Raw genomic sequence first — 17,839 nt, forward strand, 5'->3', positions numbered from 1 at the left:
GAAGTTACCCTGGAGTCCTTTGGGGCCTCGCTAACTATTACACACCTTGCTCTTGGAGTGATCTTTGTTGGTCGACCACTCCTGGGGAGGGTAACAATGGTCTTGAATTTCCCCCATTTGTACACAATCTGTCTAACTGTGGATTGGTGGAGTCCAAACTCTTTAGAGATGATTTTGTAACCTTTTCCAGCCTGATGAGCATTAACAACACTTTTTCTGAGGTCCTCAGAAATCTCTTTTGTTCATGCCATCATACACTTCCACAAACATGTTGTGAAGATCAGACTTTGATAGATCCCTGTTATTTAAATAAAACATGGTGCCCACTCACACCTGATTGTCATCCCATTGATTGAAAACACCTGACTCTAATTTCACCTTCAATTTAACTGCTAATCCTAGAGGTTCACATACTTTTGCCACTCACAGATATGTAATATTGGATCATTTTCCTCAATAAATAAATGACCAAGTATCATAATTTTTTTTCTCATTTGTTTAACTGGGTTACTTGTGTGAAAATCTGATGATGTTTTAGGTCATATTTATGCAGATATATAGAAAATTCTAAAGGGTTCACAAACTTTCAAGCACCACTGTGTGTGTGTATATATATATATATATATATATATATATATATATATATATGTGTGTGTGTGTGTGTATGTATGTATGTATGTATGTATGTATGTATGTATGTATATGCTCTGCCCCAGACTTCCACTCCAGAGATTTATTATCTCCCAGTTCAGTGCTAATCTGGATCCGGGACGGGACTTTCATCTTGCTGGCATTCACTTCCTGGTTTGCTCTGCTGTTATAAAAAGGCTGCTCTCAGACAGAGACCTTGCCAGAACGTCTCATTGGTTTTTCACGTTGTTTCTGCGCCCTTATTGCTTCTTGGATTTTTGCTCTCTGTTTTGCCAGTTTCTTGTCACAATCATTTGCACTACGTTTTTTGTCTTTTTTCATGTTTGTTGTGCTACGTTTTTGTCTCAAGTTTTTTGTCTCGACTATTTTTTATGTTAGTGTTTTTTGTCCTTGCCTACCTGATATTTTTGTCCCAAGATTTTTCTGGATTATTTTTGGTTTATTTTTACTCCTATTAAATATTTTTTATTATTGGATTTACTGGTCTGTGTTCTGCTCTTGGATCCTACTCACCACATCTCACCTCCCATAACAGTACGTTCTGGCCAACATGGATCCAGCGGAACTGAACCATCTGAGAACGGCTATGCAGCAGCAAGGAGCCCTCCTCGGGACCCACCAACAGGAACTCAAGCAGATCACCCAGAACCTGGCCACCCTGTCCAACTCACTCAACCTTCTATCCACACAACTCCAGCACTCCCAAGCCATGCCTACCCCTGCCCAGCCGCCTCCTTCTTCACCTTCCGCCACCCGCCACGAACCGAGACTTCCTTCGCCTCAGCCCTACTGCGGGGAACCAGGTACCTGCAGATCTTTTCTGTCTCAGTGTTCACTGATACTGGAGCTACAACCTATGGCTTTCCCCACAGAACACTCCCGGATAGCTTATGTCATCACGCTCCTCACTGGCAAGGCCAGGGAATGGGGAACAGCGGTCTGGCACACTGACGCGTCCTTTTGTTCCAGCTTCAAGGAGTTCTCTGAGGAAATGAGGCGAATATTCGACCACTCTCTGTCCGGTTGGGAAGCAGCTAGGGAGCTCATGGAGCTGTGGCAGGGGCCCTGATCTACCTCGGACTATGCCATCGAGTTCCGGACGTTGGTGGTGTCATGCGACTGGAGAGTGCCCAGGTCGAAGCGTTCCTACATGGTTTGTCCGACGTCATCAAGGACAAAATGGTATCTCAGGAACTGCCATCGGACCTCGCCACTCTCATGGACCTTGCCAATCATATCGATGCTCGGGTCCTACAACGGAGGAGAGAGAAGAGCCGCCTCAGCTTCAACTCCTCTCCACCTCCCGCCTCGTCCGTCGAACCCATGCAGGTAGATCGGGTACGGGTGTCAGCGGAGGAACGACTGCGCTGGTGGAACATGGGGCCTGCTTCTACTGCGGTCATCAAGGACACATCTGCTGAGCCTGCCCGCTAAAAAAGGATGAGCCCACCAGTGAATCAAGGGGCCCTGGTGGGCAATGCTCAGAACCAGTCCCCTGCTGACCGACCGTTGCTCCCCGTTATCATCACGCACAACAACCGGCATCACTATCTACAGGCACTCGTTGACTCGGGGGCGGACAGGAACCTGATCTGCTCCGCCACCGCCAAGGATCTCGGAATCCTGTTACTCGCCCTCGAGGTCCCTCTCACCGTCCTGACACTCAATGGCACTGGCTTGACCACCATCACTCACCTCACCACCCCGCTCACCCTAAGGATTTCAGGCAATCACTTCGAAACGATACAACTTCACGTCATGAATAACACTCATGTTCCCATTATTCTTGGACTACCCTGGTTGATGCAGCACAACCCCCACTTAAACTGGACTGATCAAACCATCTTAGGCTGGGGTCCTTCCTGCCTGGCCTCCTGCCTGAACTCCGCTCTGCCTCCCGCCAAACCACCTCAGCCAGTGAGTTTCCCGACCTCTCTCACGTGCCTCCAGAATATCTGGACCTCAAGCCAGTTTTCAGTAAAACCCAAGCAGTGTCCCTCCTTCCTCACAGGCCTTACGATTGCGGGATCGACCTCCTGCCCGGGACGGCGCCACCCAAGGGACGTCTCTACTCTCTCTCACCTGCTGAACGATAGGCCATGGAGAAATACATCACGGAGTCACTGGCAGCTGGGATCATCCACCCTTCCTCCTCTCCAGCGGGGGTGGGGTTCTTCTTTGTTGAAAAGAAGGACAAGTCACTCCGTCCCTGCATTGACTATTGAGGTCTCAACGCCATCACGGTCAAGAACCGCTACCCACTACCACTCATGACCACAGCCTTCAAACTACTCCAGGGAGCTAAGGTGTTTACTAAACTGGACTTACGCAATGCCTATCACCTAGTTAGGATCAGGGAAGGGGACGAGTGGAAGACGGCCTTCAACACCACCACAGGCCACTATGAGTACCTCGTAGTCCCTTTCGGCCTGACCAACGTGCCCGCGGTATTCCAGGCACTAGTTAACGACATCTTAAGGGACTTCCTTAACACCTTTGTCTTCGTATACCTGGATGGCATCTTGATTTTCTCTCGCTCCCTGGAGGAACATCGGGGTCACGTCCGGTAGGCCCGCCAATGCCTGCTAGAAAATAAACTGTTCGCTAAGGTAGAGAAAAGTGAGTTCCACCAAAGCTCTGTCTCGTTCCTGGGGTTCATCATCACTCCGGCAAAGATTCAAATGGACCCCCTCAAGCTGGAGGCAGTCGCGGACTGGCCCACCCCATCTTCGAGACGAGAGCTCCAGCGCTTCCTGGATTCGCCAACTTCATTTGCAACTTCAGCACGGTGGCCGGACCTCTCTCAGCCCTGACCTCGACCAAGACCCAATTCAAGTGGGGGGAGGAAGCAGAGAAAGCCTTTTCCATGCTCAAGCACAGGTTTACCACAGCACCTATTCTCACCATACCCGATCCAACCAAGCAGTTTATTGTCGAGGTCGATGCTTCCAAGTCAGGGGTCGGCGCTATACTATCCCAGCCGGCCAGTGACGACAAGGTCCACCCATGCTCCTTCTTCTCCCACTGGCTATCCCCAGCCGAACGGAATTACAACATCGGCAACCGAGAACTACTGGCTGTTAAACTAGCCTTGGAGGAGTGGAGGCACTGGCTCGAGAGGTCGGAGCTCCCCTTCCTAGTCTGGACTGACCATAAGAATCTGGAGTACCTCAAGTCTGCCAAACGCCTTAATTCCCGTCAACCCCGTTGGTCTCTCTTCTTCTCCCGGTTCAACTTCACGCTCTCCTACTGCCCAGGCTCCAAGAACGGCAAACCCGACGCCCTGTCCAGGATGTTCTCTTCCCACCAAGAGGAGTCCAAGCCGCCCGAGACCATCCTTCCTCCACGCTGCCTGGTGGGAGCCGCCATTCTAGAGGTTGAGACGCTCGTGCAGAAGGCCCTGGAGCGGGACCCTGGTGAAAGTAACCCCAACAACATTTCTCCTAACCATCTGTTTGTTCCATGTCCTGTGCGAACCCAGGTGCTGCAGTGGGGTCATGGCTCCAAGCTGGCCTCTCATCCGGGAGCCGCCCGAACCCTGGCACTCATCCAGCAGCGTTTTCGGTGGTCATCCATCAAGGAGGACGTCCAGGAGTTCGTGGCAGCCTGCGACACATGCTCCCGGAACAAGACAGCCAATCGACACCCTGCTGGCTTGCTAAGACCCCTCCCGACTCCACATCAACCTTGGTCTCACATCGCCCTGGACTTCGTCACAGGACTCCCCAACTCAGGTGGCAACACATGCATCCTCAGTTATTGACCGTTTCTCCAAGACCGTCCATTTCATTCCTCTGCCCAAGCTCCCCTCAGCCAAAGAAACCACAGAATTACTCGTCCACCACGTTTTCCACCTACATGGACTACCCACCGACATTGTTTCTGACTGGGGTCCTCAGTTCACTGCACAGTTCTGGAGGGCCTTCTGCAAACTCATCGGGGCCACCTGTAGTCTCTCCTCAGGCTTCCACCCACAGACCAATGGCCAGGCAGAACAGGCAAACCAGGCTTTGGAGGTTGCACTCAGGTGTATGGCATCCAGGGATGCCAGTTCTTGGAGTAAGTACCTACCCTGGATCGAGTATGCACATAACAGTCTCCCTCCCTCTGCCACAGGTCTCTCTCCATTCCAGTGCTCACGAGGATACCAACCACCACTGTTCCCCAGCCAAGAGGAGGTGGTCACCGTACCCTCAGCCCAGCTCTTTATATGCCACTGCAGGAGGACGTGGGCGTTGGCCCGGAGAAGACTCATTTGCTCTGCACTCACATCCAAGAGGAAGGCCGACAAACGTCGCTCCAAGGCACCCACCTACCGAGCAGGTCAACGAGTTATGCTCTCCACGTGCCACCTGCCACTTAGGACCTTCTCTCGCAAGCTAGCACCCAGGTTCCTTGGACCCTTCCTTATCAAGAAGGTAATCAACCCATGTATTGTTAGACTGGCATTACCACTCACTATGTGACGTGTTCACCCTACCTTTCATATATCTCAGCTTAAACCTCTGGTCTCCAGTCCTTTGCTAGGACTAGGGGTTCTCAACCTTTTCTGCTTTAAGGCCCACCTATTCATACTTGTAATGAGTTGGGGCCAATTTAAAAGGATCCTCAATTATTTTGGCTCATCTATTCTATTAGAATTGAATAATCTATTGTAAAGTGCATTAATGGGATACAACATCACTCCCTGCTACAGATGGGAGATCAGGAATTAAATAAATGCAATAAAAAACAAACTGTTTTTAATTGTAGGTATTGTACTTAAAACTGTCTGGATGTGCCAGAAGCCAACATAAAATCAAGCATGCAGGGCATTTTCAGTCAAAAGGGATTGATGATCCAAAAGTGGAGTCTGGTCCATTAACACAAGAACTTATTGCCATGTTTGTGTACAGCAAACAAGTAAGTTATTAAAACCAAGAAGTACACTCAAAAGAAGTGGATATAGAGAAAGAAATGGACATAAAAGAAGTGGACACAGGATTTTTCCTACGAGTTGGAAAATTATCCATCCGTTGAATTCCCCGACATCTCAAACTACTTGGAGCTGCAGTCATTGTTCTACACAGACAAACAGATGAAAACCTGGAAGAGCATGGAGGCGTACAACTTTTTATATGTGGCTGGGTTAAAGATCTGGAAATCAAGACACTACAAGATAAATCCTGCAGCATTTATGCCCGGGTAAGTATGCAATTTTGGGATTTTTGTATGCATCTTTGTGGTGGTTGCCGGGACTTTAAAGTTTTAGTATCTGGTGTCAACAAACCACAGCCACTTGATTCTCAATCTGCCCTGCTCTTCTCTTCTGGATAAATCATTCACAAAAATCCACAGAAACCCCTTTAAAGACCTGGGTATTACACGTATTATACGTGTGTAGCAGCAGGGGCGTGGCCAAGCAGCAGTCTGTGAATGGAGGGTGGGGTCGGGGAAGGTAAGTGGTTAAGTCATTACACCTGGTGTCAATTAGTGTGTGTGTGTGTGTGTGTGTGTGTGTGTGTGTGTGTGTGTTTGTTTGTTGCAGGGATGCTTCTGTGTCCCACCCACATCAGGGATTACTACAACGTGTTAGTTTACAATATAGAGACCACAATCAAACAGGAAACAAAAACACATCTGAGGACTTAAGCATCTCCTGAACTTCAGAACATCACAAAATAACAGAAAATGGCGAGAAAAGTCATTTGCGAATCCAAACGAAATAAATCCGAGGAATTTACAAACCTTTCACAAAGTGATCACTGCAAACTCGAGCATTCTTCGACTGGGCTCCCTTCCATCACAGTGAAAGGTTCAAGAACCACGTTTCTTATCATCTTTTGGCAAAATCCTTAGCTATTTCACCCTTTTTATCACTTCACAGGGAACTCAGAAGAAACTTTAATCGGTTCCATGGTTTGTTCAATTAGCTTCAACTTGAAAAAATATTCACGGCCCACGAGATGTCGCATCACAGCCCACTAATGGGCCGCAGCCCAGTGGTTGAGAAACACTGGTTTAGACCAGTGTTCTGCTTGTTGTGCTTCATCATTCATTTCTGTTATACATAATTTAATTGATGAAGCAAGTTATCTATCATCATCCTGTCACATAGCTACAACACACTCTTGAATGTGAATATATACTCATGTTTGTCCTACAATAAACTGAGAAAAATCTCTGAGCATGGGTGGCATGATGGTGTAGTGGTTAGCACTGTCGCCTCACAGCAAGAAGGTCCAGGGTAGAGCTGGGAATCGATTCAAATTTCAAGAATCGATCCGATTCCGATTCTGAAGATTAAGAATCGATTCTTTTAGATTTTTTGGGGATTAAGAATCGATTCTTTTCGATTCTTTAAAATTCTATCCGATCCGATCTGATTCAGGTTAGTGTTCTTTAAAAAAAAAAAATCTTTAATTTCATGACTGTCGCAGTGGTGTGCAGCCAGGTTTTTTTTTTTTTTTCAGGGAAGCCAGAAATAAAGAACTATCTATTTATTTTCTATTTTTGTTAACTACTTTTAAAACATTCAGGGGATGAACGAATGCATTGTGACTTCAAACAATATTGTTGCCAACCTACATACTCAGAATGGACGAGGAACGCAAAAATTTTAACAGCAAATCATAAGTATTTGTATTTACTGATGGCTGTAAGACTGGTTAAAATGGTAAGGGTCAATCCACCTCCAGCTGGGACACCAACCAATGCATTATTTGACAATAAGAATTCACCCAAAAGCTGTTGCAACCAAATGCATTATTTTTATTAATCAATATAAAAAAGACCTCTCAATCAATGTACAACCCCGATTCCAAAAAAGTTGGGACAAAGTACAAATTGTAAATAAAAACGGAATGCAATAATTTACAAATCTCAAAAACTGATATTGTATTCACAATAGAACATAGACAACATATCAAATGTCGAACGTGAGACATTTTGAAATTTCATGCCAAATATTGGCTCATTTGAAATTTCATAACAGCAACACATCTCAAAAAAGTTGGGACAGGGGCAATAAGAGGCTGGAAAAGTTAAAGGTATAAAAAAGGAACAGCTGGAGAACCAAATTGCAACTCATTAGGTCAATTGGCAATAGGTCATTAACATGACTGGGTATAAAAAGAGCATCTTGGAGTGGCAGCGGCTCTCAGAAGGAAAGATGGGAAGAGGATCACCAATCCCCCTAATTCTGCGCCGACATATAGTGGAGCAATATCAGAAAGGAGTTCGGCAGTGTAAAATTGCAAAGAGTTTGAACATATCATCATCTACAGTGCATAATATCATCAAAAGATTCAGAGAATCTGGAAGAATCTCTGTGCGTAAGGGTCAAGGCCAGAAAACCATACTGGGTGCCCGTGATCTTCGGGCCCTTAGATGGCACTGTATCACATACAGGCATGCTTCTGTATTGGAAATCACAAAATGGGCTCAGGAATATTTCCAGAGAACATTATCTGTGAACACATTTCACTGTGCCATCCATCGTTGCCAGCTAAAACTCTATAGTTCAAAGAAGAAGCCGTATCTAAACATGATCCAGAAGCGCAGACGTCTTCTCTGGGCCAAGGCTCATTTAAAATGGACTGTGGCAAAGTGGAAAACTGTTCTGTGGTCAGACGAATCAAAATTTGAAGTTCTTTATGGAAATCAGGGACGCCGTGTCATTCGGACTAAAGAGGAGAAGGACGACCCAAGTTGTTATCAGCGCTCAGTTCAGAAGCCTGCATCTCTGATGGTATGGGGTTGCATTAGTGCGTGTGGCATGGGCAGCTTACACATCTGGAAAGACACCATCAATGCTGAAAGGTATATCCAGGTTCTAGAGCAACATATGCTCCCATCCAGACGACGTCTCTTTCAGGGAAGACCTTGCATTTTCCAACATGACAATGCTAAACCACATACTGCATCAATTACAGCATCATGGCTGCGTAGAAGAAGGGTCCAGGTACTGAACTGGCCAGCCTGCAGTCCAGATCTTTCACCCATAGAAAACATTTGGCGCATCATAAAATGGAAGATACGACAAAAAAGACCTAAGACATTTGAGCAACTAGAATCCTACATTAGACAAGAATGGGTTAACCTTCCTATCCCTAAACTTGAGCAACTTGTCTCCTCAGTCCCCAGACGTTTACAGACTGTTGTAAAGAGAAAAGGGGATGTCTCACAGTGGGAAACATGGCCTTGTCCCAACTTTTTTGAGATGTGTTGTTGTCATGAAATTTAAAATCACCTAATTTTTCTCTTTAAATGATACATTTTCTCAGTTTAAACATTTGATATGTCATCTATGTTCTATTCTGAATAAAATATGGAATTTTGAAACTTCCACATCATTGCATTCCGTTTTTATTTACAATTTGTACTTTGTCCCAACTTTTTTGGAATCGGGGTTGTAACATGAAACATAAGAAACTGTAAATAAGAACATAAATAACCTGTAAATACAAAAGAACATAACATAAATAAGAACATAAGAGCCTGTAAACAAAGTATAACACTTTCACCTTTTATGCTATGAGATCGTGCTGAATTGGCTGGCAGTGTTAAACTTTCTTTCAGCTTCATTTGCTGTCCTGTTTGTCCTGTGGACGGCTTGATCCCCGGGTGATGTCGTTGCAAGTGCTTGTTCAAGTTCGTCGTATTTCCAAAATACTTCACTTCGATTTGACACAACTTGCAAACGCCATTGGTTTTGTCGAGCGCATCTGTGTCTTTTTCTTTTCGGAACCCGAAATATCTCCAGACTGGAGCCTTGAGAGACGATGGTGTTTTCATAAAGTTTTCGCTAACTCTATCACTACTCTCTGATGCCATGTTTGTTTGAGGTCATACACTGCGGGATCACACACCGAGTGCGCCTGCGAGAATTCGATGACGTGACGGGGGTCACTGGGGGAAATGTTCGTGGTGGAAAAAATGTACTAAAAATAAAAATTAAAATAAAAAAATCGATCTTTGAATGTACGAATCGATCCTAAGTAATTAATATGCGAATCGATCCAGAATCGGAAAATCGATTTTTTGAACACAGGCCTAGCCCTGGGTTCAAACCCAGTGGCCGATGAGGGCCTTTCTGTGTGGAGTTTGCATGTTCTCCCCATGTCTGTGTGGGTTCCCTCCGGGTGCTCCAGTTTCCCCCACAGTCCAAAGACATGCAGGTTAGGCTAATTGGTGGCTTTAAATTGACCATAGGTGTGAATGGTTTTGTCTCTGTGTCAGCCCTGTGATGACCTGGCGACTTGTCCAGGGTGTACCCCGCCTCTTGCCCATAGTCAGCTGGGATAGGCTCCAGCTTGCCTGCGACCCTGCAGAACAGGATAAGCAGCTACAGATAATGGATGGAAATCTCTGAGCAGGTGCGTCTGTGTCAGTGACTGTTTACTCCCGGATATCCATGAGGCAGAATCTCTTAGGCGGCAGAGGCCTACATTCCTAGATCATACTTTGTCAATTTAACCTCCTTTGCTACAGACAGATCAAAATCTAACACTACTCCTGCTAATTTCAGCTAATACCACTAATATCATAGCTGCTTTTCCTTAGTTTCTTGAAGACAAACTGTGATCACATTAAAAAAAAAAATACAGCAGCTTGTGCAGCCCTGATATGTAAATGTCCATTTCTTGCAGCCTTTTCAAAAAATCACATATATTTGATATCTCTAAAGACTGTCACCTCACAGCAGCAGGTCTTTCAAGAAAACACAATGTGAAAAAGGAAAGAGGTTACTGAGTCTATAAAGTCAAGTCATTAGAAAACACCAGGTTGTCTGTAACAGCCAAATATCCAGCTATTGAGGTGAAACAGTGAGGAGTAGAAATGGAAGCTTTGAGGTTTTTACACTTATGTCTTATATGGTGCCTTTAAAGGTGTCATTCCACGACAAACCATTTAATATTTGCTCTTTTTGAAATACCATAGGTCACTCTGAGTTGCATATGCATGCTGCACGTGAAAATGTTCTTCTACCCCCATTCCCTGTATTAGCCTATGAAAGAAAATAGATGGAAAAACGAGCGAATCAGAAAAAGCCCTACGAACTTGCGTCACTTCGAAAATTAGTAGTCATGGCCTCACCCATAACCCACCCCTTACAGAAAAACCACATGAACTTCACATGTGATTTCTCACATGTGAAATATGTGGAAAATGTGTTTTGCACATGGGAAACATGTTATTTGCACATGGGAAACGTGGTTTTGGCCCAATTTTATGTGAATCACATGTGGGAATGTTTTACACATGTGGTAACGTTTTCCACATGTGCTCTACATGGTAACACGTTACAAAATCTGATACCATGTATTCCACATGTGGTAACATGTGATCACATGTGAAATACATGGGAAATTCATGTGTTTTTTCTGTAAGGGACTGGAGGGAGTGTCACAGTGCTGTTAGCCAATCAGAAGCGATATGTTTACATGTCATGACTATTCATGAGTAAGAGCTGAAATCCTGTCGTTCTCTCCCCACCTACTCCTCCACCAAACTAGAACAGCCTGAAACAGGAGAACCACAGCATTTTTTTCACCAAAACCGGCTCACAGGGCATTCATTCATACTAGAGACCACCGCACAATTAATGTAAAAACGATGCAATGACACCTTTAAAGAATCTGAAGGACCTAGTATGTTTGGAACTGTAACATGGATGCTTTTTACTGAGACCCCAGACACCATATTGACTTGATGTACAGCTGCACTTATTTAAAGGACCCATGGCATGGTGGTTTGTTGATGCTTTAAACGGGATCGTGGAGGCTTCCGGATGTTATATCCGCAGCCTTTCTCGAAATGAACCCTCTGAACGTAGATATAGCCTCCTGGAAGAAAGCTCCATTTCAGCCCTTTTCCCAGTGCGTCGTTTTGCTAATGAGAAGCATGGAGGCGGGGAAGGGTAGAGGGTGGGGGCGTGCCATGGGGGGAGGGGCTGCCGTCTGCCTCCCAAGCCGGCCGAGAGCGCTCCTCGTCGGGCACGGCCAGGCGGGCAAATGCCCTGGTCCGTCCGCCCTGTCTAAAAAAATGGTACAACTTGAGCCCATGGTAAAACTGGGACTTTGTCGGGTTTTTTTCAGTCTGAGGCCCATGGTAAAACTGAGCAGTTTTACCATGGAGGAGTGGGGATTTTGCCGTTTCCTCCCCCCAACTCGCCCCTGGGAGAACCGCTGCCTCCACGGGCAGCCGGTGCCGCTGGAGGGCCGCCCGTGTGACCTCGGCTCCCGACAAAAGATTGGATCTGGGACTGACTTTCAATGGATCGCAGCGATGGAGCTGCTCTGCCACTCACGACACCCCGGCCCAGAATCAGGGAAAAATACTGCGCATTGACGTCATTAAGGTGCGACGCGAGGAAATAAAATAAATTCAACAAATGTTTGGGTTTTTACTGAACAAACAAACAAATAAAATGAACGAGTGACTTAAAAAAAAGAATGTGGGTGTCTTTGTAAAAACTGTTTTGATTGGCTATTATAACAGAGGTAGCGCAGAGTACCTGGCTAACTGCAGGAAGCGGTTAGCTGCACAGCTAATGTAGCCATTGCAAACGCACTGATTTTAAAACACGGCAAAACGACTTAACAGTTATACACTTACTTGTTCGGTTTTTGTGGCTGATGCGGCAGGGATGCTTAGTATGGACCCAGGCTTCAGTGACAGTTGATGTGCAAAACCTGCCCTGTACTGTCCCAAGTTGTGGAAACATTCCTCAGGAAAATGCTTCCGACAAACATACACCGTCTTAGGTAGACTCGATGGCGTATTATTGAAGTAAATAAAATTAAGCCACTGTGTCTTCAGGGGCTCTCCCGTCGGCAGTAGAAACAGACTCTTTTCTGTGTTGTCACATCCATGTACAGCGCAATTTCCATGTTTCGCTCGCTTAGGTGATGCCATGTTGTTGTGTCCTCTATGGTCTCCTCACTACAACTGGGCAGGCAATCCATACAGTGGGTGGGAATCCAGAGGGGGGGCCTGGGGATCATCTCCCTTGCTGACGTAGTAAAGGGAAGAGCTTATCAACGCGCCATTCTCAAATGTTGGGCATAGTTTGGTTTACACATTATGAAATTTCTAGCCACTGGGGTGACTTAAGAAGGTCAGAGGAACTCATTTTAACATTAAAAAACCTCAGAAAGTGAAAATTTCATGCCATGGGACCTTTAAAAAAGTTTAAATCTCTACTTGCGGCACGGTGGTGTAGAAGTCAAGAAGCCTTTATTTGTCACACGTACACTCAAGCATAGACTTAAGCCCACAGTGAAATTTAACCTCTGCATTCTGAACCTCTGCATTTAACCTCTGAAGCAGTGAACACACACATGCACGCACAAGTGAGCAACGAGCACACACACATACCCAGAGCAGTAGGCAGCTATGCTACAGCGCCAGGGGAGCAGTTGTGGGTTAGGTGCCCTTGCTCAGGCCATGGCTGCCCCATGTTAACCTAACTGCATGTCTATGAACTGTGGGGGAAACTGGAGCACCTGGAGGAAACCCACGCAGACACAGGGAGCACATGCAAACTCCACACAGAAAGACCCCTGTTGGCCACTGCACTCGAACCCAAAGCCTTCTTGCTGTGAAGCGACAGTTCTAACCACTACACCACCATGCTGCCCACACCAGTGGTTAGCACTGTTCTGTGTGGGGTTTGCATGTTCTCCCTGTGTCTGCATGGGTTTCCTCCGGGTGCTCCGGTTTCCCCCATAGTCCAAAGACATACAGGTTAAGCTAATTGGTGGCTCTAAATTGACCGTAGGTGTGAATGTGAGTATGAATGGTTGTTTGTCTCTATGTGTCAGGCCTGCGATGATCTGGCGACTTGTCGAGGGTGTACCCCGCCTCTCACCCATAGTCAGCTAGGATAGGCTCCAGCTTGCCTGAGACCCTGTACAGGATAAGCAGTTATGGATAATTGATGGATGGATAAATCTCTACTGCATATACATGTTAACTTTATACCTTCTGATTCATACAACATTTTGGATTTGGTGACAACTTCTAGGTAGGGTGGATCATATTAATTAACTGATTGATTGATTGATTGATTGATTGATTGATTGATTGATTGATTGATTGATTGATTCTTCTGTCCTTTGGGTCATGGTGGATCTGGAGCCCATTTCAGAACCTCGAGGTATTGTATGAGGTGGGAATGAACCCTGGGATATGAGTCCATCACAGAGGACCATGCACACTAGTGATGGTATGATTCACCGATTTGCATAAACATTCAAGATGCGGTTGTCCCAATTAAAAAAGTGTGTACCAGATACAATTTGGGATGCATTGTTTCTAGCATCTTTGCGCTGGTAAAATAAAATGTTTTAGTTAACTGTCTGATTTGCTGTCTGCTTGAAAAGAACCAAAGAAATAAAATCAAACTAACTGTACCATATTGAATAGCATAGCATTGAATTGCACTGTCCAAATTTGGAAAGGTTACAGTAAAATATAATACCCTATCAACTAAAATATTCCTTTTATGAAAAATGAAAAAGTTAATAACAAATAGGCTTTTTCTTAATAAACTTTTATGAACACTTATACTACCTCCATTTTTCTCCTCTTTTCTTTAGCTTTCAGAAGTCTGTTAAAAAGAGAGCTCCATTTTCTTGTTAAATCTGTTTGTCCACTCAATCACACAGCAGTTCTTTCCCATTTCAGATCTGTGTGTGTGTGTGTGTGTGCGCGCGCGGGCTTTCTGTAGCATTAGAGCTGTGTAACTTCCTCCTTGGGTGAAGTCTTGTGCTGTCTAAACAACACAGTTATAGCTAGGAAACACTAACAGATTACGCAGTCTGATAAGAATCATGATTCATTTTTTATTTCATAGATTTTGAATCATAAATTTGTATTGTTACATGATATATTGTTAAATGACTACTACACAGACAGTAACCCAAGTTCAGGACTGGACTGTGGAGCTGTGAAGAGGTAATGCTTCCTGCTGTGCCACCATTTCTCCCTATGAGAACTGGAATTATTTCAAATATTTCTGTGAAAAATAGTAAACATTTGTCTTTTGTTCTGAAATGAGTAATGAACAGAGATTTATGGCAGAGGCGTTGGATGTTTGGTCATATATCAGCACTGATGGGATTCTCACAGCCCACATCCTCAGATAAAGCAGAGTGAAAAACAATCCAACCAAGTATTCCAAAACATTGTGTAAATTATGTTGTGGTAAAATGGTTCTATTAATTTTATCCCCTGTAGGAGCCTAATATGTCTGAGCCATCAACAGGATGTATGCACAATGTGTATGCGTGACGCGTGGGTCTGGCTGGGTGTTAATGTTTCATTCTGACATACACCACATGGCTGAGCAGCAGGTTTTAACGGGTGGCTCATTTCCCGTCTGCCCAGGCTTTGGTCAGGCCTCTGCTGGGCCTCTGCTAAGCACTTTCAGCTGCCCATAAAGATCACAACGCCCATGTGGAACAATAAGAACACAGATGAGGCACATTGGTTACATATCAAGTGCGCTGATGAGTGTGCTAATGAGTATTAAAGGAGGGTACTGGAGGATCAGTTAAGAATCCCCTTTTTTTTGCTAACTATTAAATCCCAAATGGCAATATCTAAAATTTTACTAAGCAGAACCCCTCTGGATTTAGTGGCTAATTTAGAGTTTTGTGAAAGGAAACTTGTGTGGTGAGATGGAGGGGGAAAAGGCACCTCATTGTTTTTATGCCTGCCCAAACATGTTGGAGTTCCATCCGGGGGCAGTACAAAGCACTAATGGCTTCCGCTCGTTCCTTCCAAGGCCTCTTCTTAATCAGTGAGTGTTCCTGACAAAGTCCTTTATGATAACTGTGCAACAAGACATGTATTATATGGCTAACTTTATTATTGTGAAATACAACACAGCAGCAATACACCTCTTCAGCTCGCGTGTGAATTCATGGAAAATATCTCACTTCGTTTCAACAGAACACTGTAAAGCTGTAACATAATAGGAGAGCCATTACAAAACAAAGAAAACATGAGAAACATTTTGCTGGTTGTTTATGAAGGTCCTCAACATTTCACAAAATCTATCCAGACTATGTGTTGTTTATTCCATCTATCCATCCATTATCTGTAGCTGCTTATCCTGTCCTACAGGGTCGCAGGCAAGCTGGAGCCTATCCCAGCTGACTATGGGCAAGAGGCGGGGTACACCCTCGACAAGTCGCCAGATCATCACAGGACTGACACACAGACACAGACAACCATTCACACTCACATTCACACCTACGGTCAATTTAGAGCCACCAATTAGCCTAACCTGCATGTCTTTGGACTGTGGGGGGAAACCGGAGCACCCGGAGGAAACCCATGCGGACACGGGGAGAACATGCAAACTCCACACATAAAAGCCCTTGTCAGCCGCTGGGCTCGAACTCGGGACCTTCTTGCTGTGAGGCCACAGTGCTAACCACTGTGCCGCCCCATATTGTTTATTATGTTTATTAATTAAAGTGGCATACAATTATTGTTCATATTAATGATCCATATATTTGCCTACAGACTGCAAAGTTAATGCATCTTGGAAAGCAAGCAAAGCTCACAATAATACAAATAAAAGTGGAATTACATCATTTGGAAATTTGTGTGTGTGTGTGTGTGTGTGTGTGTGTGTGTGTGTGTGTGTGTGTGTGTTTTACAATGTGTCATAAAATCCTTTTCATATTCAGCGTGTTCACTACTTGACAAACATCCAGTAACACCACAAACCTTTATGAGGACCAGTATTTTTCTATGTTAAAAACATCCATAATAAAGCAGCGTTCCAGACTGACTAAAAACAAACTTTAGAAAGAAATACTAAATTGTTTATCCATGTCTGTGTGTGTATGTGCGTGTGTGCGCGCACGTGTATTTGTCCCAGGTTTGAAACCATTACAATTGCTACAGTAGTTAGAGTCTCTGTGAATCTTAGCAGAATCAGCAAACAATCAAAAATTTGCCAATGAGAGGATGAAAGGAAAACTAAGTGCCTCCCATTAAATAATCATTTACATATTTAATGTGTCAATTTCCCCATGATATATGAAAAATATTTAAGCAAGCTTAATGCATTTAAATGGAACATGTAGGACTCCAGAGCCTTTATCATAACCATATTCAATATTCAGTTAATTAAGTAAACGCTTAATTTAAATTCACACAGCGATCACAAGCTGAAAGCATAAAACACTAGGAGCATTTCTTATTTTAACTGCAAAAGGCACAGTGATACCACAATGATTTTCACAGTTGTAGCATTCAGCCATAGTACTCAGAAAATCAGGTTTTTCCCATCAGCATGCACAGGATATTATAAGACACTTACTTGTGGACTGAGACTAGGTCCGAAGGTCATACTGGTGTTGGAAGGCCCCGTGATGGAGGGATGGCCCATGGATGAGCTGATGACAGAGAAGGGTGATGCTAGTCCATTGATAGGTGAGTGAAGCTGACCCGGCGTGGAGCCCATGGATGATGGGGTGAGCAGGGACGGGTGGAGTGAGTGAGGGCCAACAGCACGGTGACCAGTTGGGGAACTAAGAGGAGACGAGGACAGCTGGCCTGATGAGTCTGGGGGAAACAGAGGGGTTGAGAGAAAATGTTGAAAATAAATGATAAAAGAAGTAACTGCTATAGCACTGAAATCTCACAATAAGATGTCATTTTTGTGTAACCATAGAAAAGCGTGGTATTGATGCTCATGGATAATCAGACGAATAGGCCATTTATGCACAAGCCCACTGTCTCATGCTGTTTTATTGAGTTGTGTTGTAACATCTAGTCTGACTTCAGCTGTCACCATCTGCCATGTTTAACTGACACAGTGCTACATACAGCCTTTCTGGTGTGAATTCAGGTGAGATTGATCAAAATCCTCATAGAGCACAGTAAAAAAAAACAAAAAAACAAAGGTTTTAAAAACACAGACTACTGTTTTGTAATATATACTTTATGAACATAGAATAAATTAGTATGCTATCTGAATCAAATGCTTTTGTCCAGAGTATAATACAATATTTTGTTGATGACATCAATTAAACTGACACTCAGGAGGATCTGATGGATTTTAGAGTAAGTACACATTCCACGTTACACCAAAGACAACACCTGTTTGTGGTCAGTTCATGAACAGTGCAGGAGCTTTCAAACACCTGACTGACTTCTCAGGGACAAAATAAAAACATAGCAA

General features: G+C 44.5%; 1 protein-coding gene across 14 annotated transcripts in view; it reads right to left on the reverse strand.

Moving 5' to 3' along the window:
- Positions 1 to 17,839, reverse strand: part of rxrab (retinoid x receptor, alpha b) — a 232,281-nt gene that overhangs the window by 101,915 nt on the left and 112,527 nt on the right. For all 14 annotated transcript variants that reach the window (XR_009651406.1, XR_009651403.1, XR_009651409.1 and 11 more), the window contains one exon: positions 16,976 to 17,220. Coding sequence is in view for 5 of the 14 variants with exons in the window: in XM_060906922.1 (XP_060762905.1) it covers positions 16,976 to 17,220 (245 nt within the window). In the remaining 9 variants the exon portion in view is untranslated. The remainder of the gene's footprint in view (positions 1 to 16,975; positions 17,221 to 17,839) is intronic.

This window comes from Neoarius graeffei, chromosome 24 (assembly GCF_027579695.1).
Source record: "Neoarius graeffei isolate fNeoGra1 chromosome 24, fNeoGra1.pri, whole genome shotgun sequence".
NCBI classification, from domain to species: Eukaryota; Metazoa; Chordata; class Actinopteri; order Siluriformes; family Ariidae; genus Neoarius; species Neoarius graeffei.